The sequence below is a fragment of the Calypte anna genome, chromosome 7, assembly GCF_003957555.1.
Source record: "Calypte anna isolate BGI_N300 chromosome 7, bCalAnn1_v1.p, whole genome shotgun sequence".
NCBI lineage: Eukaryota > Metazoa > Chordata > Aves > Apodiformes > Trochilidae > Calypte > Calypte anna.
The window spans coordinates 28172372-28198569 of NC_044253.1; the positions used below are offsets into that span (position 1 = coordinate 28172372).

A 26198-nucleotide genomic window follows, 5' to 3' on the forward strand; every position below is an offset into this window, starting at 1 on the left:
CTGCTCGCAACATAATCGGGATGTTGCGCCTTTTTTTTTGTCAGCTCCGCTTGTGATTTTTCTGGTTTGGAAGTTGATGTCTCTGATAAGTTGTGTTTCAACGACTGCGCTAGTTGCTTTCTCCCTCAAAACATGTTATATTACACCCTTAAGAGCAGACTACACGGTTGAAACTTAATTTCCTGGTCTTAAAAATATTTCGGTATTCATGGTGTACGTTGTTTTTTTAAGATTTTTTTCTGAAAATGAAAGGTCTTGGTTTGTCTTTTTGTTTTTCCCCTCAGAAATGGGTTTAATAATGTGAACTTTGTTCATGTTCTTTTGTCATCAATTGTAGATTTTTAACGCTTATCCTCCCACGGGAAGCAGCTATTGTGTATTTCTCATGCTGAAGCAGCAGGATTTTTAAAGCAATCTGGGCAGACAGAAAGGTAATTAATGCCCTTTATGTGTTAAGACAGGTGCAGATGCAAGGTTGGATTGTGCAATGGGGGAAAAAAAGTCTTGAATAATTAATTAAAAAAAAAATAGAGGCAGTTGTAAAAAGGCACAGTTCCGTGATTATGAAACCAGAGCTTAACATCCACCCACGCTGAACAAGTAACTGAACACATACCTCAAGTGGAAGAACAGCAGGAGAAGGGTTTCTTTAGGAGGTAACTGCCTTATTTTTAAAAAATTCTTTTGATACGTGCCTAGATATATGTTTTTATTGCCAAAAAATAAGTACTTAAAAACTAAAGTTGCCTGGTGATATTTTGTTGCCGAGTAGAATACAGAACTTGGCAAACTTATTAAAAAAAAAAAAGGGGGGGTGGGGTGGAAAGATATAACTTTTTAGTTGTTATTTGCAGTGTAATGTTTGTGTCTTTTAAGGCTGAGAGGATCCCCGAACCTCATTTTATTCTACTTTTATGTTGCATAAGTTAACTATGAGATGATAGCTGAGTTGAGGCATCTTAGCAGATAAAAGATTTAAATACAATAGGTGAGAGAATCAGTCATTTTGGAACATGGAAATTATTTAATTCAGTGATGGACAAGTCAAAGCCTAGTTTCAGCTGGAATCCTATGAGTAGGACTGGAAATTTCTAAGCATTAATAAACTTCTGCAGATGCAGTAATTTGCATGCTAGCAGATTTTGAATGGAAAAATTGTTTTGATTTGCCATTAGCCTAAATTAACACATTTCAGGAAATTCTAAAAGAAAATAAATCAGTTGTTGGGATGTTTGTATGCCATGCCTCTAACACTGCATGAAATCTTTCTGGACTGGTCCAAGATTAACTACACTCTACCTAAGAAAACATGCAGAAATTGTGGTTTTGGTGTCCCAACAGGCATCTTGTGGACCTCAATAAAATTCACTTGAGTTAATGCAAAGGGAAAACTGATTTTTAGATCCCTTTTCCCATTTGTATCCTGAAAGAACACTCTGCTTACAGAGAACATGTCTTCCACAATAAAATGTCAAATAGTTCACTGTTACATTTATAATAATTTCTTTTTTGTATTAATGATTTGTTCTGTCGGTTCATGTCTCTAAAATCACTATGCATATTTTTTAGGGAAGTGACACAAAGAGAAGGCCTAGGTCAGGAGAAAGTCTGGGGGCTGCATGTAGGTGACTGCTTATAAATTGCAGGATATTCTTTGACCATGTTGTATGTGGAATTTTTTTTCTTTAAAGATAAGAGTCCCTTAGAATTCCTTAATTCCATTTGCTATTGTGTCATATTTACTTTAAAAAAAAAAATTGCAATACTTAATAGATCAGCCTTTGAGAGTTGGTAAAGTTTTTGAGTATTCAAGTTCATTCTCAAATTGCTTGAAAATATGTGATAATTTCTGACATGTATGTGCTAGAAAATGTAGTAAAAAGTTGTAAAGTGATTCCATTTCCCCATGCTGAAGACAGCTCTACAGCTTTCAACTATGAAGGGAACAGAAAGACCAATAGGTTTGTATTAATCACAGTCAGATAACACGACTGAAATACATACACTTGGAACATCATTATTCTCATCTGCATGACAAAATGTTTTGAGTAGAATATTTAAAACCATTGGGTTTGTTATTATAAATATGGTACAAAATTATTTGGATTTTTAATAAGATGTTAATCTGAGAGCCTTGAAATATTTTAAATAAGTATAGTAGACATTATATATAATATAAATAATAAAATAGTACATAACTATTACTCCCTGCTAGCCTACCTCACATTCTGTCATAGTAGGAACTGCAAGGCCTTTTTGCAAAAGTAAATATTAGATCCCATTATTCTGAGAATAAAATATGAGTGATACAAAGAGGTAATTTTTTCAAAGCTTCTTGGAGGGTTATTGACTCTTTTGTTAAGAATTCTGAAGCTCCCAGTGATTTAATGTTTGTTAATGTTAATTAAATGTTTATATCCATCAATTTCAAACTGTGCTGGTTTTAAATAGATGCAGATGAATATAAGACAATCCTGAATGTAAAATGTAGGGTAGTTTTTAGGAGTTAGAGCATTCCAAATATATCTACTATTATGTTGACTCACTGGATGTTCTGCAGTCAGTTTAAGGAGGGGTTAAAATGTATTCCCAAGCTACTTCAGTCCTGCACTGGCTGTTGTAAATCATCTGATTTTTTAAAATGGAACTACAGTAGTAAACTAAGTCATATTTTCTAACATCCAAGAGCAAACAGGCACTTCACCCTGGGAAAAATTTTAACAAAGATTTCCTTATCCTATTCAGGAAAAATACCTAGAGGGTTAAAAAAGAAAAGTTTTGCTTTTCTTCCGAAGACAAAACTTAATTTTAAACTTGGGATGATGATAAGTAAAACCATCAACTTTTTAAAGAAACTTCTGTCTTTCATAGTTTGAAAATAGAGGCTTATTAATGAAAAAAATTAAAAGAAAAATAATTTTTGAGTAAAAATTCTTTTCTTCAGCATTTCACATACTGTAACTACTACAAAGTAGTTCTTTGGATCAGAGCTTATTGTGTCTTTTTTCTGGTCCATCACTAAAACGTGGAGTCTCTCCCACGTTTTTGGATGGTCTGTGCTTCTAATACTGAGGTCATCAGAGTTCAGATTCTGGTTTGCACCCAAACTACATTCAAGTGTTATGGCCCTTTGAATAGTTTCTCATCTTGAAATGGAGGAGTGGCTGTTCCCTTCCCCACAAGCTCCCATCTCTTCTTTTGAAAAGAAGAGAGCCTTATTGTATTTTTAAGTATCATTTACAGTAAATGCCATAATTCTAGTCAATATAGAATTCCATATTCAAGTTCATACTGAATTTGGGGTACATGGTCTTCCTAAAAAATATTGCAAAGCAAGAAATGATTTAAAATTAATCTTTTTGTGTGTTGTGATACAACTTAAGGAATAAAACTAGAATGGATAAATAAATATTGGGAGTTTGTCACAGTTTAACACTGGGCTGGCAATTCACTGAGTGGCAGATACTCTCTTTTAATTGCCCTCCCCTCCATGATAAAGAAAGGAGAGAAAATAAGGGAGAGACTTATGGGTTGGAAACTGAACTACACAGCTGCAAAGAAACAGTAATGATAAAAAAGGAAAAATTATTAAATGTATACAGATATACAGAAAAATGATACCACATTCCTCCCATTTCCCCCAGTAACACTCACATCACCTCTGAAGCTGCAGGGCAGCCCTGGAAAAATCCAGGCCGGACTCCTGGGGTCAGCAGCAGTCGGGAGCTGGAGGCAGGAACACACAGGTTCAGGCTGGCACGGATCAGGACCACAGGCAGAGAAATGGATGGAATCCTCCCAGGATGCTGAAGCAAACAGGACCAGGTGAAGAAGGGCAAAGGGTGAAAAGGAAGGCTGAAGGGGAAGGGGCTTGACCCTCAGGATCCCTCAAATTTGTACCAAGTATGACGTGTATGGGATGGAATACTCTGTTTGGTCAATTTTGGTCATTTATCTTGTCTGCTCCTCCCTAAAGGAGGGTTACAGGTGGGACCCTTTTACTCCCTTTCTCCTTCCCAAGCATAAGATGTTCCTCAGAACTGAGCAGTGGCCTTGGTTCTGCATAACATTCTCTAGCTGTAACTATAAACATGGAGTGTTATCAGTCACAGAAGCAGACACTGACTGAGAAACTTGCTGTTAATTTCAGCAAGTGCAGCTACTTATGAGAGACTTAGCTGAAAGGAAAATTGTAAAACAGAAAATTAGCTCTATCCTGGCCCAAACCAGGACATTCTTCCCCTTATTTCATATTATTTGCATCATGCTCCAGTCATTACTCTCTTATCCCTAAATACACCTATACACAAATTATTACTATCTCTCTATAGTAAACCCCACTAAATTAATTTGGTCTGTGACTGCAGATGTTCATCTATTGTAGCAGACTCTTAAAGCAAAGAATGATTGCCACAGTTCATGTCCACGGTCCACAAGTTTCAGGTTACAGACACCAACTTCGAGGAAGTTACTGGGTGCTAGACGATGAGCCTAGTTCTGATTTCATCACCGTGAGATTATCCAGAGAAACACTCACAGAACACTGTTAGTTTATGCAGCAGTTCACATAATAGCAATTATCATAGGGCTTGAATCCATGACCCCCAAAATTCCATGCTTTAGGGACTGAGTCAATCCCCAGATCTTATAATTTAAATGGCAGATAGCATCTTAGTTCTCTGGAAGAACAGGTGTGGAAAGCTGTGCTGGTACCTTGGATTCTGAATGAGTGAAGGCATCTTAATTCCTGAAGAGGTGCAGCTCAGGTTCATCTCTGTGCTCTGTGTTTCTTTGGACCTAGGCTGGGCAGCTTTTGAGACATCTGACTCAATCCATATGTTCTAAATTAGATGCATACCACTACATTCTGGTGTCTGTTTTGAGCACTTCTAAGACTTTTCTAAGTGACTGTATTTCCTGGTAATTTATGTGAGGTGAAAAACTCTAAGTTAGTTAACCCCTACAGCAGTAATAAAGATTGTGAAATATGTTGTGAAACAACTATAGTTTTCGTAGCCTTGTTTTTAATTCTGTAATCTCTGCAGTTTGGTCTGAGATTATTTTCCCAAACACTGGCATTCCTTTGTATGGGAGGCAGAACTTTGACTAAAATGGAAAAATATTGCTGTCAGGTTGGCTATTTAGCTATTCAATAACTATAATCTGTAGCACTCAATATATCAGAAGGTTTACTGTTAGGACACCCTCTGAGAATTCAGTGGATTTTGAGTGTTATCTGAGTGGCAGGAATCATCTCTTATTTTATTGTCACGTGAATATGAAATTTGAATAACTGTAGTCTGAAAATCCTGTAGAAAATATTTACTGTTTATTTGTGGAAAATGAGGAAAGGCACAAATATGAAAGTAAAATCTATAGGAAACAAAGGCTATTTGTAATAGTATTTTTCCAGGTATCATTATTCATAATTAAAGAATATATGTATCTTTTTATTTTCCTTCCTCATTCCACAGTTAAATATTCTCCAATATTTATGATTTCATGGAATGGAACACCCTGCTGACTTTGCGTGAGTTACATCAAATGCTGCTTTTAAAGACCCTGCTCAAACTTGTATCTAAATAGATATATAGATATATACATACACTTACAAAAACTCATATGCTTGTGTATTTTGGCCTGATTAAAGTAGTAGATAAACACTTTTGCTTTTTGCAGAATTACTGAATTTCTTCAACATGTTATAACTTCAAAATCTTCAGCTTTCTAATAGCATAGAAAGAGGGTGTGCACCTGCCTAAATGAACCAAAACTTCCTTCATCAAGTGGTTTGGTTTAAATTCATTCCTGGAAAATGTTGTTATAGTTGCTGACAATAGTGTATAGTGGGCAGTTAAACCAGAAGTAAACATTGCAGCATTATAGCTTTACCAGAAGGGATGAATACTCATCAGTTTCACAGGGAGATAGAAAATTATCCTTTTTCTTATGTGTCAGCTACTTCAACTTTGTCTTTTCAGAGTGGATTGTAATCAATGAGGTGTTAATTCAAGCAGTGAGGACAACACAATAATGTATCATTAGAATAAATAAATAAAATTAAAGAAAAACTGAACTGTAAAAGGCTGGATCTTCAAAAGGTAAGTGATTTATTTCTTGTGTTTTTCAGCTTGAATTAACCCCAAGAAAAACCTAAATATCTTTTGTTTGACCTAATTTGCAAACTAATGATTGGTACAACTTAATTGAATTAGTGCCCATCGAATTAAGTCTCTTAGACTGATTGTAGCCCTGAGAGATTATCTTCATATACTAATAGGAAGCTTGATAAGATACAGTGGTTCCATCAGTGGGAAATAAGTATCAGAACTGTGAGGCATTTGTTGGTAATCTGGGTAAATAAAAGCTACTTTATTTTTGTTTAGTGCTTTGCAATTTGTGCTTTGGGTGATACTGAGAAAGTCTTTCTGAAGCCTTCTCTGCTCTTCCCCCTCCCATACATCCCCTTCCCTACTTTTGTTTATATTGTTAAAAAAAAAAGCAAATTGCTTTTAAAACTCATTGCTTTTCAATAGTTCTGGTTTATTCACTGCTGGGCAATCCAATATCTATTATTTGTATGAAAATGCTCTTCTTTCTTCTTTTTCCATCTAGTATAAAGTAGCATTTCTCTGCAGTGCACAGAGGATGTTCATGACTGCATGTACCTCTTCAGTATAGCTCTGGCATGTTGCTATATTTAATATAGAGTGAAAACTCCAAGACTTCTTTCACTCACCCTTTTGTGTTGAAAAGGCACAAATGATATGGGTAAATAAAATATGATTATCATGTAGAAAAAATGAGAAGAATTGAAAGCAAACAAGGTGCCTTTTTTTCCACTGGTAATTTTCTTCCAAGAATAGAACTTTCACAGAATTATCGGAAAATATCACACTCATAAAATCATGCCAATGGTTAATGGGTTGCATGGAAGTTAATATTAAAATGCCATGTAATATGGGACTCGGTGTTTCAGTTTTACTGTCTGACCATAGAAGGAACTACAACAAGGAAAGGCTTGAAGCCTAAGCTTACATTCTTCAGGGATAAGATTCCCACTGTGGTTAATCAAAACTGTAGAATAAAGTGCTGTCTTTAGCCTTGAACATAAAGCAAGCAGAACAAAATCCTTTCAGATTAAATGCACTTTTGTCTGTAAAGTTCTGTGTTCCTTTTTTCTCCCAGGTACATTACATATGCTGGTTCTACTGTGCAAATGTGGTAATTGCACATCAGAGCAAAAGTCCCTTTCAGTTGTAAAGGAGCAAATGTAGGTAGGACACACTAGTTGAAAAAAATCCTTTAAATGCAGTAATCTTGAAAAATAAATCTCATTTTCTATGAAAACTTGACTCCACAAAATATTTTCTGGCTTCCTAGCTGCTGTGATTTCATATTAGGCACAGTGACAGGAAGGGTGAGGAAAATTGCTGAGTGAGGTTTAGTCCTACCTTGCTTCTGAAGGAGTAGTTCCAAGCCTGCTTTAGTTTATGAGGAAGAAAACAATTCCTTAAGGACACTTCCTCACTATCTTAACACTGCTAGAATCAATTGCCCTCTCCAGAATGGTCCCTGCAATGTGAAGGTGAAGAACATTACCCAAATGTGTAATTTTCTTTTAGTGTATGAGGGTTTGCTTTTTTACTGTAGATCATGTATGAGGGTTATCTACCCAGAAATTTCCTGTGCCTACTGAGCAAGTCCTTGAATTTATTGCCTCCCAATAACTGGATCTGGCAAGATGCCTTCATTCACTCTGGATCCAAGTGACCAGCATAGCTGCCCACACTTATTCTTTCAAAAAGCAAAAACACTTAAAGGTGCCTACATTTACCCTATTTGAATATCTACAAAAGAACTGCTATTAAAAGAGCTTTTATCAGTGAAGGTTCACCAGTTACCTAGAGAAAACAGGAAATCCTAAAAATGCAAGAAAAACTAGTTAGGTGCCTAAAGATGAGGTCTTTGATTCTATCCATAGTATTTTCCTCAGCCAGCTCCCCTGTTTGTCTCCTATACCATATATTCACAGGAATAGTGCCCCCCTGTCCTTCCCTCATGGTCCAGGGCTTCTGCATCCAACTATAGCATAATCTCCATCCTCCTTTCATTCATAGCTTTTCCCTCTCATGTACAAGCTATTGATATTTTAAGATCCATTGGCAGAACAGGAAGAGGTAAAACAAAACAGGGCAGTTTTGCTGGAATGAGTTTTTATTCCTGTTAAAAGAATCTGTGATCTGTGGACCATAAGAGACCAGTGCTTAACACTGACAACCTTGCTAACCAGATGCTGAAATTCCAGTTTTGCTGCTTCTCACTAAGCACTTTCCTCTTCTGTGGCTGGTGGTTTTGTTTTGGTTTTTGTTAGCTTGTTCATTTGTTGTTTCTGATTTTCAATAGAATCAACAGAGTGGATATCTGGAAAACTTAGAACTGACTAGGTTCAGTCAGTGTTGAATATTTTACATGTTTTGCATTGATGACAGAGGAGAACCACAGTGAGATTGTTGCTTCCACTAGAAAAATTGCTTTTTTGGGAGGCTAGACTGACACATGCTCAGCTGATTTAAATGATATGGTGAGTGCAGTACCACCAGAATCAGGTGAAGCTGTGGTATGTAGGTACTAGTGGAATAATATTCCTATTTTACTAGTTGAGAAACTAAGTGACATGGAAATCATGAGGCCTGGCCACAAAAACTCAAGAGACTCTTTACAGAGGAGGAAATCAAGCCAAGTATCCTAAATCCCAGTTGAAATTTCTGACTAGTATTGAGCTGACTGACAGACACACTAATTACTGATGCTTTGAGAGAGTCTTAGACACAAAAGGAGGTTGATCTACCAATCATAAATATAAAATTAATGTGTCTCACCATACAGTTAAAAACTGTTTTCAGAGTGACTTTTTAAGGATCTTTCTGGTCATTTAACATTATTTCTGTAAACCAGAGTACTTACAAAGAAATACTGTTCACCTTCTCTGCATAACAAAAAGCAGGCTACCACTGTAAGGTCTCTTTTCAGCCACCACATCTCTTGCTTGCTTGGGCACTGAGCAGAATTATTTATTCACATGCCTAGCATTTATTTTTGGTGACATACTGGGATTATACATAAAGGCAGTAGTTCAAAATTGGATCTAAAAAACCACGGGAAGTTGGAAAGAACTTCCTCAGCTGAAAACAAACACAGCATTATATCATCTGCAGCTTTATTAGAAGGAATGAAGTAGCCAAGTGAAGCAGCTGGAATAACACTGAAGTCACTCTGAACTCTACAGTTACTTCATTCTTCATTCTGCTACAGAGCTCACATCCTTGATTTACAGTGCATTTCATTCCAAACAACTAAACCAGGTAGGTCTTATACTTTAAAGCTTTGTCACCCTTCTTTCCAAATAGTGTGTTTGTACAGCTACAACAACACTTGCAGGCAAATTCTGTTAAGGTAATGCAGCATATACTGGAAAAGACCTTTTTGGAAGAAAGAATGTGATACTTATTTATTTCAAAGATTACTTTGACCCGCCTCTGAAGCAAGAAAAGATATGACAGGTTGTGTGAATTTAATTTTTAATGACTTTTGAATGCTCTTCAAGGAGTCTTTTATCCTGTCAGGGAATGGTAAGTGATCTTGACTTAAATGTCTCTCTCTCTCTCTCTTTCCCCTTATATGTTGGTTTACATTTTTTCTATTTGCTTAGGGATAGTGTGTCTCCTATAGCTATAGCAATTCTCAGTATTATTAGAAATAAGTACATAATTGCTGATCTACACAGATTCTATAACAGAAACTGGAAAACATTTCCACTTAAGTAGAAGATTAACAAAACAATTCTGCAGAATTAAAAAGGCTTTTATGACATGAGCTGGAAGGTGTGTGTGTGCAAAAGTAATATGGGAAGCCTATAAAGTCAGTATGTCCAAGCTTATAATTTAACACCTTAATCATTGGGGTCCTCTGTTCTTATCAGTGCTTATCTTAACATTCAGTCAGAGTGTTCCCATTGCCCTGTAAGGAAGATAGATAAATATTCAGGCCTCCTGAAACTGTTTTAACAATATGAACTTTTCAGTTTTGCAGGAATACAGGCAGTGATTATTTTAAACTTGATCTCAAAGCAAATAACTTTGTATGAGCAGGACTAGTAGACTAACTCTGATACAGAAGCAGACACCCTTTATCTGCTGTACACAGTGATCCTGCATATTAACTGTGAGGACAAAATAAAGTATGTTATCAGCTGGAATGTTTCAATTATGTATTAACAATATTTTGTAATTTGTTCTGATATGCCCGTGCAAGAGCTTTTTTTCAAGAGTAATATAACCATAGCAATATTACAAGAAGAAATTTCTAGTTGCTAAATGTAATGAGCATAGAATAAACTTAGATCAATTGAGAGGGCAGTACAAAGACAAGCATACTCTTAGATGTGACTGGGAAATTAATATGTGAAATGGAATAGGATATAAGAAGACATTGGAGGAATGAGTTGTACTGCTCATTTTCCGAGTTTAGCTCCTAATTTTTCTTGGTAAGAGAACTATAGTCTGTAACTATTACAGACTATTAGCTATTTTTTATCTGTTATTCAATAGAGGGTTTGTATCTTGCTGGAGAGGGTTTGGTGTTTTTTGTTATGTATTGACCTGCAGTCACTTTGCAATACCTGTTGTATGTTTAAAATTTGCCCTAATCCCTCTACTTAGACAGCTGCAGAACATAAAAAGATACCTACACTTGCTTTGTTCCCTGCTATCTCTTTGATACTTCCTGCTGGGAGGGAATTATGGTTAAAACGTATTTACTGAAGGAGTACAACCATCTAAAAAACTCAAAATACTCAAAGCTGTGTGATCATTTAGTGATCATATCAACACTAGCCAAAATCTTCTTTCATGAGAAATATATGAGCCAAATAAAAATTGCAAATAATTTTTGCATGAAAAGCATCAAAAGCAATGATTGGTTAGAATTATCAGTCCCAGACACTGTGAATTATAATTTCCAGGCACCTAAAAACTTTAAATTGGTTATCTCAGTTTTGTGTCTTATAGCCAAAGAGAATATTGCTGGCATTGTGGAGTTATAGAAACCACATGAAACTTCCCTGGAACAGTACTTCATTAGTCAGGGTGTCTTACAGCCCAAGGAGACAGCCAGTGCAATTTATGGTGTACCTGCTGGGCTTTGTCATCTTAGACGTGTTGCTCATGGTCTCTAAGGTATGTCCAGGGCCTTCAGAGACAGATTAATGTATTTGACAAGCAAATGGTGGAGATCCAGGTTCCTTTTCAGCATAGAGAAAACAAACCAGATTCTGCATGGGCTGCCCAGGCAGGTGCTGGCTCCTTCCAAGGCACTGGGCATGTTAGCACAGGGAAGAGCCTCTGTGGAAAGAGAAGGTTTCCCAGAGGTGAAGCTGTGGTTTCTCTGCACCATCATATTGAAGGGGGATGGTGTTATGTTTAAGGAAGGAGGTTAAGGCTGTGGTTAAACCACTAAGGGACTCTAGGTTTAGCATCTTGTTTGATCAGAGGCTTCTTGTAGGTCATTCTCAGCCTTGTCTGTAAACCAGAGATGCTTTTGACCTTACAACAGGAACTGACTCCTGACAAAAAACTGCTGAGTGTACTCTTTACAGAGGCTATTTACTGCTTAAAAAAAAATAATTACAAAGGCAGGAAACTTCCTATATTATAAAGCATGCTTATGTGTCTAAACTTGACTATATTCATTCACAGGCAATACTAGACTGTTCTGTAACCTGTGACTGACCCCAAGTCCTATTGCCAGGCTTCTAACTTCACTTCCCTGTTTATTGAAAAAAATGTCCTCCATCTGGCTCCTTCTTGCATCCCTGGACCAGCAGGGACTGAGCCAGCAAATTGCACCAAAATTCTCTTACCCTTTCTAGCTGTTGTGGAAGCTGCTGGCATGAAGCCTTGTTTTCTCTAGTAAGCCTCTGTTTGCAGGAAGGTTAATGAGAATTTTTCTAGCCTGGAAATTAGGCCATCATACAGGAAAAAGCTCATAAAGAACAAGAGTTAGATTTCTTCACTTTCAAGACCCAGACTTGAACTGCAAGTTCTAACTCTGAAAGTTTATTTATTAATAAAAACTAAACTCGTATGTGAGGCTATGTGTGCTTCAAGAACACCAAGAAACATCTCTGCTGAATGGTGGTTAAATCAGAAGAAAAAAAAACCTGTGTCCTTACTGATGTAAACCACCAGAACTCCACTGAAGATCCCCTACTGCTTACCTTCCTCTGGGCAGTGTCCTGGTACAGAATACACATAGATGTGTGTGGCAGAGGAAGAGTTTCTGGGCTTAGCAAATGGAATTGTCAGTCTTTGCTGCACCCCAGCCACAGGGTCTGGTTGCATGGGGAGCAATGGTAAGCAATGCTTTTTTGACCCCCTTCATTGCAATTTACTGAATTGGAAGGTTAGGAATTAGAGATAAGGAAACTTACAAGCTTGGAGGGAAAAATTACATTCGAGAGATACACTCTTTTAAAAGAGGATTTTGAACTAAAAGAGGTTTGCTAAATATTTGGTGTTTATTTAGGTATGTTTTCTTTCTACTGCTATACACAGTCTCTGAACTTCTGAATTTAAAATTAACATTTAGCAGTTGGCAAATGTTTTGTTGTCATTATGGGTGTTTTTTCACCATTAGAAAAAAAAAAAAGCTTTGGGGATTATGCATATAGGGAGGAAAAGTTTGAATCTGAATGTTGTTGTGTTGTGCTAGCTCTTGAGAAACTTAAAAGCAGTGACTGGAACACAGAATGTTAATCACCAAGAGTCTGAAAAATTTGCTTAAGTTTTTTTTTAATGGCATAAATTTGATTTGCAGCTATAATCCTGTAAATAGTGAAAGATACTTAAAGATCCAATCTTAACTGTGCTCTGAAACTGTCAAAATGCAATGTTTTTTCCAAATGTTAGTGGCACTGCTCCTTGTTTATACCATTTCCCAGCAGCTGTTAAGCTATTAGAAAAAATTACTCAGATGGGTGGTTACTGGTATTTGATGAAGAATCTACCCCAAAGGAGCATATAATTAAATAAATACAGCCCAATAAGTATAAATTTATCAGGACAGCAAACGAAATAACATTCCTTCAGCCTGACATAAATGACAAACAGCAAATGCTATCATAGCCTCTTGACAGACAGGTTTTTTTCTTTTGATAAGAGCCTGTATTGACTCCTACTACATGTTTTTTTAATTAATTTTTACAGAATTACACAACTCTATTTTTCCCCACCTTGTCTGTCCATCCATCACCCATGAATGAGAAATCTAATCCTTCTAATGTGTGTGCACATGCGTAGCTTCACTTCTGTGAGTAATATTTACAATTTAAGAAGCAAGCTACTTTTTTGGAGAAGAAGCATGTACATGAATACAAGCTGGCAGATGTGGTTCTTCAGGCAATGTTCTCAGGAGACTCTGCTCCTGCTGTTGTCAACAGCCTAAAATGAATGGAGTTACAGAAATGGAGGGCTGGATCCCAAAAGCTTGAGCTGAATTTCAGTTTCTGAATGGATCTACTGCTCCCAAGTGTGCTGGTGAGCTCATCCATGGTACAGCTAAAGGGATGGTCATATCCTGCTCTCAGGGGCAGGTTTTTAGTGAAAGTCCAGCCAGAAAAGATAGTTTTAAATTATAACAGAATTTAGCAAAATGCTTGTTTTGACCATGACAGATAACTTTTGTCAGACTGTGGCCGTTCAGTGCTGTGGCTTTGTACTGTGGGATGAACACAACTTCAGAGTACTTTTTCCTGTTCAGCCTCTGTTTGTTATCTGTTTTCTGATTAATTTATTTTTTTCTACATTTAAATTTTGGTTCATATTCTCCTTCCCCCCTGCTTCTCTCCCTCGCATGCTCCTTTCTTTTAGAAGTTTTTGAAGAAAATTCCTATGTGGAAAACCATGTCATACTTGTAAGTTCCAGAAATTTTTGCAGCACAAGAAAACTAAGCCCTTTATTCTGCCTTTTAAAAAAAGGAGACACACACGTTTTCCTTTATAGCTATTACAGTGTCTTGTTCTCCTGGGCAGCTTTCTTTTCTTACATCTGTTATTTGTCTCACCTCACTAGTGGAAGAATACTGCATTTGTACATATTGTCACCAAAATGTGTTCTGTATGTTTCTTTCTCCAAATCCCTTGCTGATATAAGGAAATGTAATACATTGGATGTGTCTGAAAGTCAGCAGTCTTTGATACAAAGATAAAGACATGATAAAACTCCTGAACTTTCAGTTGCTGGAGAAATAGTTATTTATGATTTTGATAACTACAGTTTGAGGTGTGTGTGTGTGTGGTAATTTTATAAAAGTTGTCCTTCTGGCCTATTAACTTTTGCCTGCACAGATGCCTGATGCTTCTCTGTTTTTTGAAAGATATAATCCATAAAACTTGCTTCACATAGGAACAGGGCAGCAAAATACAAAACCTGAGTAGAAAAGAATAGAAAAATCACATCTCAGTAAAACTTAGCAGCTGTTCTCACGGAAACTGACCGGTGATACTGTGCTCAGTGATATCCATTAAGAAATAAATGCAACTAAAGTAGTTCCTGAAAATTTCAAGTTTGTCTTGATTTGAGCATTTCTTGAAATACCTGTGACTGAAATACTGCACAGGCCTTGTCCTAACAACTGACAGCTAAAATTAAGTAGGTGAACCAAGTCATTTTTTTGGGTTTAAGTCCAAGAACTTAAAGGACTTACAGGCTACTGTTTGCAGTGCAGTAAAACCTTTCTCCTTTGACTGTTCAATTTTTTTTTCCCCAGAAAGCAACTGTGCAACATGACATTTGAAGATTTTGAGAACTACTCTTACTTCTACGACCTGTCTGAGGAAGATGAATCACCCCAGTCCTCCCTCAGCATTACCCATATGATTTCCCTTTCTTTTTACAGTGTGGCATTTCTGCTGGGAGTACCAGGTAATGCCATAGTCATCTGGTTTATGGGCTTTAAGTGGGATAAATCTGTTTCCACACTCTGGTTCCTCAATCTGGCCATTGCAGATTTCATTTTTGTTCTCTTCCTGCCCTTCTATATTACCTACGTGGCAATGGGCTTCCACTGGCCTTTTGGGAAGTGGCTCTGCAAAATGAACTCATTTATTGCACTACTTAACATGTTTGCCAGTGTTTTCTTCCTGACATTCATCAGCCTTGACCGCTACATCCGCCTAGTCCACCCCTTTTTTTCCTACAAATATCGGACTGTAAGGAACACCCTCATTCTTAGTGGGATCATTTGGATGTCAGCTGCAATTATTGGTGGCCCTGCCTTGTATTTTCGAGACACAGCTACAGTTCTCAACAATGTCACCATTTGCTACAACAACTTCCACGTGCATGACAGAGAACTTATTTTGCTGACACATCACATTCTCATTTGGGTGAGGCTTGCATTTGGTTACCTCTTTCCTTTAGTGACAATGGTCATTTGCTACTCATTGCTGATTATCAAAGTGAAGAGGCGAACTGTCTTGACTTCCAGCAGGCTTTTCTGGACCATCATTGCTGTCGTTGTGGCTTTTTTTGTCTGCTGGACACCATACCACATATTCAGCATTGTGGAGCTGTCGGCTCACCACAACGACAACTTGCACGGCTTACTGCAGGATGGCATTCCCCTTTCCACTGGCCTTGCTTTCATCAACAGTTGCTTCAATCCCATCCTCTATGTTCTGATTAGCAAAAAGTTCCAGGCCCAAGTCAAGACAACAGTCTCTGAAGTACTAAAATTGGCACTGTGGGAGATGAGCCGCTCAGGCACTGCCAACGAGCAGCTGTGGAGTTCAGACAACACCCATGCGGCTGTGAACTGCTGTGAAACTGCTCAGTGACTCCTCTTTTCACCATCCCTCTCCAAAACACCCGACTGAAGATTTGGAGGTGTTCTTGACTTCACACCTGCCAGCCAGATATGCATCTTTGCATATACAGTTTTATGTAAACAGCTGCCTCAATTGCACTTACTGCTTTTTCTCAAAAGGTTATTAGAAGACAGAGGATCTGGGTGTGGTGCACTGCAGTGCACACACATCCTGAACTGAAAGTTGTCAGCATAATTGGAATTGCTCTAACTGGGTTTTTGATCAGGAATGCTGTTGGAATCCTGCTGGTTTGTTGTAATTCCATATCTCAGAAAAACATGTAATAAGATAACTCCTCCTTGCCATCACTGGGAACGCTCTTGTGGCCATACCTCAACAGGCCATGAGTCTCCTGGTTGTCTTGTATTACCTTAAAGTGGAATTACCTGGCAGCATTCCAGCCAAGTGAAGTTATTTGTGCTCCACTCTGCAGCTGGAGAAGAATTCCAAGATAGAGAGCACCGAATAGCTGTCTTGTGTCAAAAAATATGGAAATAAAACCTGTTTTCTCCTCGTGCTCAATTACCTTATACTCAAAACGAAGACAGGAGGATCCTGTGTTTTCTGGTCACTTACTCTTGTGCTTTAGCACCAGTTGGGGCAAAATACTGAGCAGATGTTTCATGTAGGTATTAGGTTCATTTGAATTATGCAAGGAATTAGTGAAAGTTTTTCTTACAGAAATTGAGACTAATGGCCTCCTGCCACACTTTTCTTTTTCTGTTTCAACTTCAAGGCTTAAAGTGGTTTACAGTTATCAGTTCCTTTTTATTGCTTGGTCAAACAAAGGTAAAGAAATAATATAGCATTTAATTTGCATTACTGTCAGTCTTCTAAAATTGGGCAGAGTGAATTCAACAATATTCTCTTAACAAGTCTGTAGCCAAATTTGGACTTCTGTGCCAAATGAGAGGCAAGACTACACCCAGGAAATAGAGTCCACTCCCACAAGAAATATGGAGTAATCCCAGTTATGCTGTAATGTGTTCCAGCTTGTTGCTTGCTGTAGAGTCACACATGCACCAATGTATGTGGTGGAGTGTATGTAAGTGGAGCGGACCCATTTCTGACAGAATACCATTTAACAGAAAAGTTGCTTCTAGGATAAAACTCCACTAAAAGAAGGATAACATTTTGGGTAAATTGGAAGCATTTTTTTCCTTATTATTGGCCTAGGTATATAGAATAAAACTGTTTTTCAGGTAATCTACGTAGTTTCTATGCCCTGCCAACACACTTAAGTAGCATTTGCACTGTAAACGAGGCCTTATATGTAAATATATTTGGTTTTGTGTAATACATTCATGCATGCATGAGCACATCCAATGTTGATAGCTGTACAAATAGAAACAGTCTGACTGTGGTAACTGTTTCTTTGGGTTCTGGTTTCAGAGTTTGGGAGAGTTGGGCAGGGTAACTGGATTCCAATGTGTTTAGCTTTGGGCTGAAAGGCTGGGTAGCAGCACTCCTTCCGTAAGTCATTTGCTGCCTGGTACATAGTGACGCAGAACATTCTGGCATTGCTGCAGAATGTGTGTGCCTAAATCAAACATTTTGCACTTCTTCTTCAGTGATACCTTTCTAAGAATGATATATTGGTACTACTCTCCTGCCTGTACTCAAAAATAGTATAATAAATTTTTGCTGTTGCCAATGAATGTATTCATTTGCTTTTCTCAGCCATAAAGTGCAGTGACTGTCCATTCTTAGAGCAGCTCCATCCCAGAGATTTTGGATTATGAAAGCAAGCCATCAACCTTCCTTCTACAGGAATTCTGCTTTCTGTCAGCTTTCCTCTTGCATGTCAGATACGTGAGTACACATAATGCTATATACAGTAGAGCTTGATTTTAAAAAGGGGGGGACAGACACATTGTCATGCATAAGCTCTCAGAAAGCCTCTTCTGAAGCAGACAGTAGATATACACAATAGAATAGGCCAAGGTCAGCCTTATGGAAATCAGTAGGCTCAGATTTTGCAATGTAACTGCTGTTCATTCACTCCAGGAGCGGTTACAGAATTATCTCCAAATCGTTTCTGCGAAAGTAACAAAGATACCAAAACAAAACCGGTGATAGAGTTCCAAGTGTCTGTTTCCAATTAGTGTTCAAAGAGATACTGCTTTTAGTGCCAAGTTACATGTTGCTTGGACTGAGGAACACTCTTTCAACCCACCATGTGGAAAAATAAGGCAGATGAAGGGGATCTACCTTGTCATGCTGAAGGATACTATAGAAAAACACTTCATGGGAAATACCACTGTGATCAACCATTAATTGAAGAACAGGTATTGATAAATTTCGTAATAGACAGGTTTTATTTACTCTTACCTGCTTCCTAAACAGTTTGCATTTCTGAAGGTTTTTATCTAGATTAGTTTGTGACTAATACTTTTGCTGAAACTGCTTTCCCAGTATTCCTATTTAAGTTATGGAATTTTCTGCTAATCTTTAGTGTTACGGGGCCACTTGGGATAGAAATGTCTCATCTGCTCTTAAGATTCTGATTGTCCACAGGCACGACACAGTAATATATCAGCAGAAACACATGTACCTTTAAATCAAAAGCCTCTAATACAAAAACCTCTAAAGCAGTTATATGTGGAATCTGTGGAATCCTCTTAATTGAATCATAGAACGATAGACTGCCAGGTTGGAAGGAACATCAAGGATCACCTAGTCCAACCTTTCTAGGTAAAAATATCAGCTAGATGAGGTGGTCCAGCACCCTGTCAAGCTGAGTGTTAAAGTTCCCCATTGCAGGGGAATTCACCACTTCCCTTGGGAGATTTGCCCAATGTATAATTGTTCTCATGGTGTGAAGTTTTCTTCTGGAGTCCAATTGGAATCTCCCCAGAAGTAACTTGTACCCCTTGTCTTTAACATATGACTTGTAAAAAGGGAGCCTCCATCTTCTTGGTAGCCACTTTTTATACACACTGGTACTTATTAATAAGGTCTCCCCTAAGCCTTCTCTTCTCAAGGCTGAAAAACCCCAGTTCTCAGCCTTTCCCCACATGGCAGGTCCTCCAGTCCTCTGCTCAACCTCAGGGCCCTTCTCTGAACCCTTTCCAGCCTGTCTGCATCTTTTTTATACAGCATTTAGTATAGCATCTTTTTTATATTCTCTTGCCCATGTACCTCTCTGGGTACTGGGAAGATTACATTCTAAAGCTTTTTTTGTATTGTTCCTGTACAGCAATGTAAGGGAGGAGAAAAAGAAAAGGAAAAAAAATTAAAAAACACAACCCACAAAAGAAATTTCAACCAAAGTTTTTAAGTGCATGTTTAACCTAAATGAAATGCACACAAGCACAAATCCAGTCTGGCAGGTCAGAAGGATGACTCGTACAGAAAAGTTAAGTCTACAAATCAAACAATTTTATCCACTGAGAGCTTTAATATCAAAGTCAAGGAAAGAGCATAATGGTAATAAGCATAATTAATGGGAGGTCAGAAACAGTGGCAGCCAAGGATAATAAAAATTGCATCTCTGTTGATGATTTTTTTTCTGATGTGGTATTTGCAAAGTCTTGCTTTTAACAGCACTGTAACAGAATTGCTAAAACTAAGCTACATCACTTAGTAGAAGCAACAGCTAGAGAATTCCCACTGAAGGGTACTGTGCATTCATTCCACACGAGACTCCTTGTCCTTTAGGATTTCAGTTTATGGGAATGAAGACTGTAATTATGCTTCCCTGAAATTCTTTAATAATGTTTAAAACCTCTCTCAGGCAGTTTGGGGTTTTTTTGTCCAAGACAAATTATAGAACAAAGTTAACGTAATCTGAAGCTTAGAGCCACAGGACCTCCTGTTCCACATAACCATAGAGGTGCCCTGTGAAAAAAGAACTTCAGGTTATTTTAGCTGCTGCTGTCAGGCTTTAGCACTGAGCATCTTCATCTCAGTGACCAGCATGACATACAAAGTGCTTCCACTTCACAATCAGAATGATTTCTCAATCTTAGTCCTCCAGAACACCTAGAAACATAATTTGGAGTGGAAGCATGAGAACTTTGACAGCTTTTACATTTGCATCACTCCTATGGATAGTTTTTGGAAAACCATGTAATTCTGGTATGTTCTTCAATCTTTGAATGTCAAAATCGGTCTAGAATTGGTCTGCAGCCATGTCAACAGCTCACACTGGTGTTAATCATTATACTTTACATTTTAACTGCATTTTTGATTGGTTTAGCCCGAAGCATGCTTTAAGTAAATTCACCTGCATTAGCTGCAACACAGGTGACTGCATCATGACCCCCAGCCCTGCTCTTCAGGGGGGGGAAGAAAGGGGAGGTGACACCCGAGGGTGGCAGAAGCCCCTGCTCAAGGCAGGCACTGCGCCCTGGTGGCCGCTGAGCTGGTAGCGCCTTGGCTCTGCCGGGCTCTGCCCTGAACAGGAGAGCAGGAGCTCCAGAACCAAGTTATTTGCTGAATTAATTAAAAAGCCCCAAAACAGATGCAAAAAACAAAGTAATTTCACTGCAGACGTTTTCACCTCGAAGGAAAAGGGCTCTGAATCACCACACCAGAAGAGAAGGTTACCACGGCAGGATCAGGTCAGGTGAAGTCTGTTACACCCCACTCCATCTCCAGTGAGCTGCAGGCACATTCCCTGATGCTTCTGCCCTCAGTGATGGCAGCTGGAGCTTCCAACAAAAAAGGGTATTTGGCTTCTCACCACCCTTATTAAACAAAATTAATTCATATTACTGCCCAACAACCCAAGAAGTTACTTGCACTTTGCCCCAGTCTTGTACTTTTTACCTTACAGCAATCCCTCCTCTTCCAGAGCAAATACAGAAATCAAAAGATGCAATTTCCTCCAAAGCAGAGCAAACAGCATTTCAGATTTCTAATATATATGGACTGATGGTAAATACAAATTTTCCATTCCCTCTGCTCATACTTTTGGGTGCTACCAGCAGGGGGTTGGAGCAACCCTGAAATTCAGTTTTACCTTTAACTTTACACATCAAAAAAATAATTTACATTTATGAGTTGGATTACACCCTGATTTTTAATTAACCATGAACAGCCCAATTTTTGCAATTGCATTTATTCTAGATATATCAAGACTTAAATCTTATTGAAAGCAGCTACATCCATTGATTGTACATAATCTTCAAAAGCTGTAATTCTCTCTTCCAGCATATCTGTTCCAACTTTGTCATCTTCAACAACACACTGGATCTGAAGCTTTTTGATACCATAGCCAACTGGTACTAGCTTGGCTGAAAAAAAAATTAACATATGTTAATGGGATCTCTTAGAAACACAGATCTAAGATTGACCTTAAAGTAGTTTGCAAGCATACATAACATAATTTGCTCCACACTATAAACTGAATTCAGCAAAACAGCACTCACTACAAAATGGTAGAGAAACTGCATTTGTGGAAGGTTTTTTTGTTTTTTACCCCTCCCCCCCACAACCAGTGATGTGAGCAGATGGGAGTTTGCTTGCTGCATCAGAAACGTGCAAGATGTAGGACAGCAGAGATGAAGTTTTAAAACTGTTAAAACCTGTATTTGAATATTAACAACTGTTGTAACACACCTTTTTGACTGCCAAGATGTTCTGTGGTACTGTAACTCCTGCATACAGCTACCAACATTTTCACAGACTAGCAAACAGCAACCACAAGACCTGTTCCCTGCTATCTTAAGAGATCTTCCCTCTCTCCCTGCTTTGAAGTTTTCTCCTACTTACATGATCCCCAGACCAAGCCATCTGCTTGGATGCTTCGAACACACTCCTCGAGTTTGGCCATGTCTGTCTCATCATCCCAAGGTTTCACATCAAGCAAGATTGATGACTTTGCAACAACAGCTGGTTCTGAGGCAAGAAAATAATTTTGAGAGGTTAGGAATTTTTCAAAATTACATTGACATATTTGCAAACAAGCTTTGAGGTAACAACTTCCCCAACTTCATGGACAAGATACTCCTCACATAGCTGTGCCAGGCCTCTTGTACCAACATACATTTCAGAAGTGATTCAGCTAAGCATGTCTGCCAAGGGCAGGAAGAGAAGGAAGAGAATCCAGGGAACTCCAGGCCTGTCAGCCTCACCTGCATGCCCAGAAAAACTACAGATGTTCATACAGAGTGCACTCACCTAGCAAGTACAGGAGAGCAAGGGGATCAGCAGGTGCTCAGGAAAGGCAAGTCCTGCTTGAACAACCTCATCTCATTCTATGCTGACACACTCAATGGAGAAGGGGAAGGCTGAGGACATGGACTGCCTGGATTTTAGTAAAACCTTTGACAAAATCTTCTGCAGCATTCTCCCAGAGAAGCTGCTGCCTCACAGCATAGAGAGGTGTACTCTCTCCTGGGCTAAAAACTGACCGTACAGCCAGGTCCAGGGAGCTGTAGTCAATGGAATTAAATGCAGTTGGCAGCCAGCCATCAGGGTTCAGTTTGGGGGTTAGTCTTACTCAGTATCTTTGTTAACAATCTAGATGAGGGGACTGAGTGCTTGCTCAGCAAGCTTGCAGATGACACCAAGTTGGGTGGGAATGTTGATCTGCTTGAGGCTCTGCAAAGGGATCTGGACAGGCTGAATCAATGAGCAAGGCCAAGAAAGCAAACAGCATCCCACAGAATCAGGAATATGTGGCCTACAGAAGGGAAGTGATGGTGCCCCTGTACTCAGCACTGTGAGTCTGCACCTTGACTCCTGTGTTCAGTTATGGGCTCCTCACTATACAGACATTATGTTACCGGAGCAAGTTCAGAGGAGGGCAACCAAGCTGGTGAAGGGCCTGGAGAAGGGTCCTGTGAGAAGAGGCTGAGGTTATTGGGAATGTTTAGTTTGGAGGAGGCTGAGAGAAGACTTCATCCCCCTCCAACTCCCTGAAAGGAGGTTGTAGGGAAGCTGAGAATTGGCCTCGGCTCTAAAGTAAATAACAGGACTACATGAAATGGCTCCAAGTTGCACCAGGGGAGGCTTAGACTAAATATTGGGAAGAATTTCTTTACTGAAAGAGTTGTCAGGTGCTAGAATGGGCTGCCCAGGGAGGTGGTGGAGCCAGCATCCTTGGAGGTGTAGACTTCAGGACATGCTCCCATGGGGTGGTGATTTATTTTGGTGGGTGGTTGGGAGCAGAGTGTGACTGATGGATGCAGTGATCTTAGAGGTCTTTTCCAACCATGACACTTTTGTGGTTCTGTGATTCCAACAGTCAAAATGTAGAGTCATGTTCTTGACAAAGACTCACAAGAAAAAGCAGATTAAGAAGCCGACAATGTTTGTTACATAGAAAGTCCTTTTCAGAGTATCTGAGAAGGAGCTTAATACTGTGTAACAGTTAATTTTCCACAGATGGAATCCTGCAACTGCTACAGTTATCAACAGTTCCAGACCAGTAGCTGTGGAGGCCACTTTTCTGAATGTTGAAAGAAAATCCTCCATTTATATAGAGAATTACCTCCATTTATATAGAGAATTACCTCCAGCCTCTGAATAAGAAAACAGTGTATTCAGCACAACAAAAGCTATGTTCAAGTTCCTATTTGCTATGGGAAAGGATAAGCTTATGGGCAACTATGTGAAGCTAATTACTCCTGTCTCATTCCAATCATGTATATATATATATTACAGTTAGTAATATAGCCATACTGTTCAAATGCCTGAAAATTAACTCGTAAAAAATTAAGCATAAAAGATTAAATAGTTGTTGGCAGACATACTTTTGGACTTCTTGGACTCATACTGGGCCAGACGTTCTTCCCTCAGTTTCTTTGCTTCTTCACTTTCCTGAAAGGGAAATCCAGTATCAGAGCAAAGCACCAAAACCCCACAACTTTAAAGCATTACCAAACTGACTGGCATCTACTCAGACAAAAACAAATCATCACAACTGTCAGCCGAAAGATGGTGATTTTTTGTTTTATTCATCATGTAACCAGTCCAAGTTAAAAGACAGTTCACTCCTTTGCAAGACATTCCTTTGGAACTCCTGTTATGCACATTTAGGAATGCCAAGAACCTGGCACACAGGTCACAAATTTAAGTAGCTTAAACCAGCAAGGGTGAAAATCTCTATCTGCTATTCCTAAAAAAAAACAACAAACCCAAAACAAAACAAACAAAACCAGCAAACCAAACCAATTTTAATACAAAAAAGTCACAAATACCTCCTCATCATCGGATCCAAAAAGATCAATGTCATCATCATCTTTGCTGTCTGCAGCTGCACCTGTAGTGTCCTCCACATCAGCAGGACCATACTTCCCCAAAGCCTTCTTTACTCCTGGCAAGCTGAAAGAAAACAGCCAGTATGAGGAACCTACTCAAACATCAGCACAGACACTGACAACTTGTCAACCAATGCATTCAAGGTAAAAATGCTGTGTTAAAATCAAAAAATCACTAATTCTGCCACTTGAGAACAGAACCTCCCCAAAGACAGCCTCCAATGCTCCTGACATGCTAGTTGAGACTACAGCATATCCCATACCCAAGACTGATCCTGCCCAACACTGTTGCTCCACCGAAGTAGATGGATAGAAAGATTTCTTGTTGGAATCACTCATCTGTATTATATTCAGTGTGGGAAGAGTTACCAGCTTACTGTTTGTGCTTCCCTAGAAGTATTTTCATTTAGTTTAAAAACTAAGGGCAACAGAAAACACATTGTTGCAAAGTAACCAATCCTGTGACTCTGGAAGCCTCAGTGAGTGTTTAACACTGCAAGATAGCTCTTGATAGCACCAGAGGGATGGGATCCCACTGTATTAATTCACCTATAATTCCTATATAGTTCTGTTGCCTTAGAATAAGCTTGTATTTGTCTAGTTACTGTGAACTGCAGATATGAGACTTTTCAGGACCTAGAAGTAGCTTCCACAGACTGGACTTTGCAAAGCAACTTTGTAGCCTCAGTCCCCTTCAGCCTTTCTAAAGCTTTGAAAATGCACTCCAGACTCAACCACACAACTTTCCAAGAGCTCCCTCATTGACAGGACTGAGGCTGACAGGAGGCCGTGTAGCATTACTGACTCCACCTATGTTGTAACATTTTAGAGGTCTACCATCTCCACGGATTTCAAAACAGCCCCTTTCATAAACACTAAAATCACTGAAAAGAAAAAAAAATTCCCATTTCCCCTTTTTCACACACGCTTCTGCATTGCAAGTAATTGCCTTTTATCTTCCGTGGCTAAAAACATGAACAAAACCACTTTCTTTACTAACCACCTACATATACTGTGTATTTATCTTTAAAGACTTCTGTAACACTTTTTAATCCATTTTGGTGTCACCTTTATGGGGTCAATACCAGTTACTTCCAGCTTTCAGCAGTTATCTCTGTAAATGGCAGAGACAAAGCTCAAACCCCTCATCTAAGCTCTAGCAGACAGTCAGTAATTGAGCAGCTGACATCCTAAGAAGTGTAATGTACTCAGAGAATGGGTCTGCTCTGCTTCTAGAGCTGCTCCTGTTCCAGTGCCAACACAAATCCAAACACGGTACGAGGCAAAAACACCGTTTTGTTCGAATTTGTTTAAACAAACGCAACACTTGATAGGCGAGTTTACGCATATTTGCAATTTAACCATACCTGGCCTTTTGCTTTTCATACGACTTAATATGATTGTACCAACGAAGAGCATGAAATAAGTCTGCAGGAGGTGGGGCACCGACTGCTTCAAAGACTGCTATATCAGCCTGAGAAGGGACGTACCTGCAGAGAACAAGCCGAAGTTAGCCCCCTTCCTCGGTGTACGCAGGAAGATGTGACGCTGTAAGGCAAAAGCCTCTGAGCACATGCGAGTAACACGCAGCGTCAGCTCGGTGCGTCCGCCAAGCTTCTACCCAGCGCGGCGACCCAAGTAAGAGCTTACGGCAGCAGCCAGCAGAGACTCAGGCACCCCTGTGGCTCAAGGCCCCCCCGCGCTGCCCAGTCCCAGTCCCAGCCCCCGCCACAGCCTCCACTCCCCCCCCCCCCCCCCGCTGGTTCCCGCCAGGCCAGCAGAGGCCTCACCGCGCCTCGTCCCAGCCGGGCCTCCCCCGAGCCCCAGCGCTCCCGCATCCGCCTCTCACCCTTCGATATAGCTCCTGTCAGCCAGAAAGTCATTGAGGACCCGGAGGCCAGCGGGGGACTTAAGGTCCCCGAAGCCCATGGCGGCAGCGGCGCGGCAGACGAGCGCCGAGCGGACCCAGAGACCGAGCGCCGCGCAAGAGGCCCTGCGCCCCCTGCGCCGCCTTTATATAGCGGGGGGTTCATGGAATGAGTTTGCGTGCGTATCCTTCCGC

At 39.4% G+C, this 26198-nt stretch overlaps 2 protein-coding genes and 2 non-coding genes across 4 annotated transcripts; 1 reads left to right on the forward strand and 3 right to left on the reverse strand.

Annotated features, from left to right (window-relative positions):
• Positions 1-6057: 6057 nt before the first annotated feature.
• Positions 6058-16028, forward strand: GPR1 (G protein-coupled receptor 1). The gene is made up of 2 exons (XM_008495039.2): positions 6058-6101; positions 14828-16028. The coding sequence occupies exon 2, from the start codon at positions 14844-14846 to the stop codon at positions 15894-15896; it is 1053 nt and encodes a 350-aa protein (XP_008493261.1). The 5' UTR covers positions 6058-6101; positions 14828-14843; the 3' UTR covers positions 15897-16028.
• A 4909-nt stretch (positions 16029-20937) lies between these two features.
• Positions 20938-26183, reverse strand: EEF1B2 (eukaryotic translation elongation factor 1 beta 2). Its single transcript, XM_030453871.1, has 6 exons — positions 25986-26183; positions 25504-25626; positions 24077-24200; positions 23630-23696; positions 21645-21770; positions 20938-21166 (listed from the first exon to the last, which is right to left on the reverse strand). The coding sequence occupies exons 1-6, from the start codon at positions 26063-26065 to the stop codon at positions 21012-21014; spliced, it is 675 nt and encodes a 224-aa protein (XP_030309731.1). The 5' UTR covers positions 26066-26183; the 3' UTR covers positions 20938-21011.
• On the reverse strand, positions 23183-23316 carry LOC115598613. The gene has a single exon (XR_003987777.1). It is a non-coding gene; the product is annotated as a small nucleolar RNA SNORA41 (small nucleolar RNA).
• On the reverse strand, positions 23769-23848 carry LOC115598610. The gene has a single exon (XR_003987774.1). It is a non-coding gene; the product is annotated as a small nucleolar RNA SNORD51 (small nucleolar RNA).
• Positions 26184-26198: the final 15 nt, after the last annotated feature.

Bases quoted from the DNA above. Each gene is read 5' to 3' on its own strand.
- GPR1 (XM_008495039.2), top strand. From the start codon at position 14,844: ATGACATTTGAAGATTTTGAGAACTACTCTTACTTCTACGACCTGTCT.
- EEF1B2 (XM_030453871.1), bottom strand. From the start codon at position 26,065: ATGGGCTTCGGGGACCTTAAGTCCCCCGCTGGCCTCCGGGTCCTCAAT. The intron at 25,627-25,985 runs GTGAGAGGCGGA...TGTTCTCTGCAG, and splicing joins GACAGGAGCTATATCGAAGG to GTACGTCCCTTCTCAGGCTG. The intron at 24,201-25,503 runs GTATGGTTAAAT...GTTTTCTTTCAG, and splicing joins TATGAAAAGCAAAAGGCCAG to CTTGCCAGGAGTAAAGAAGG.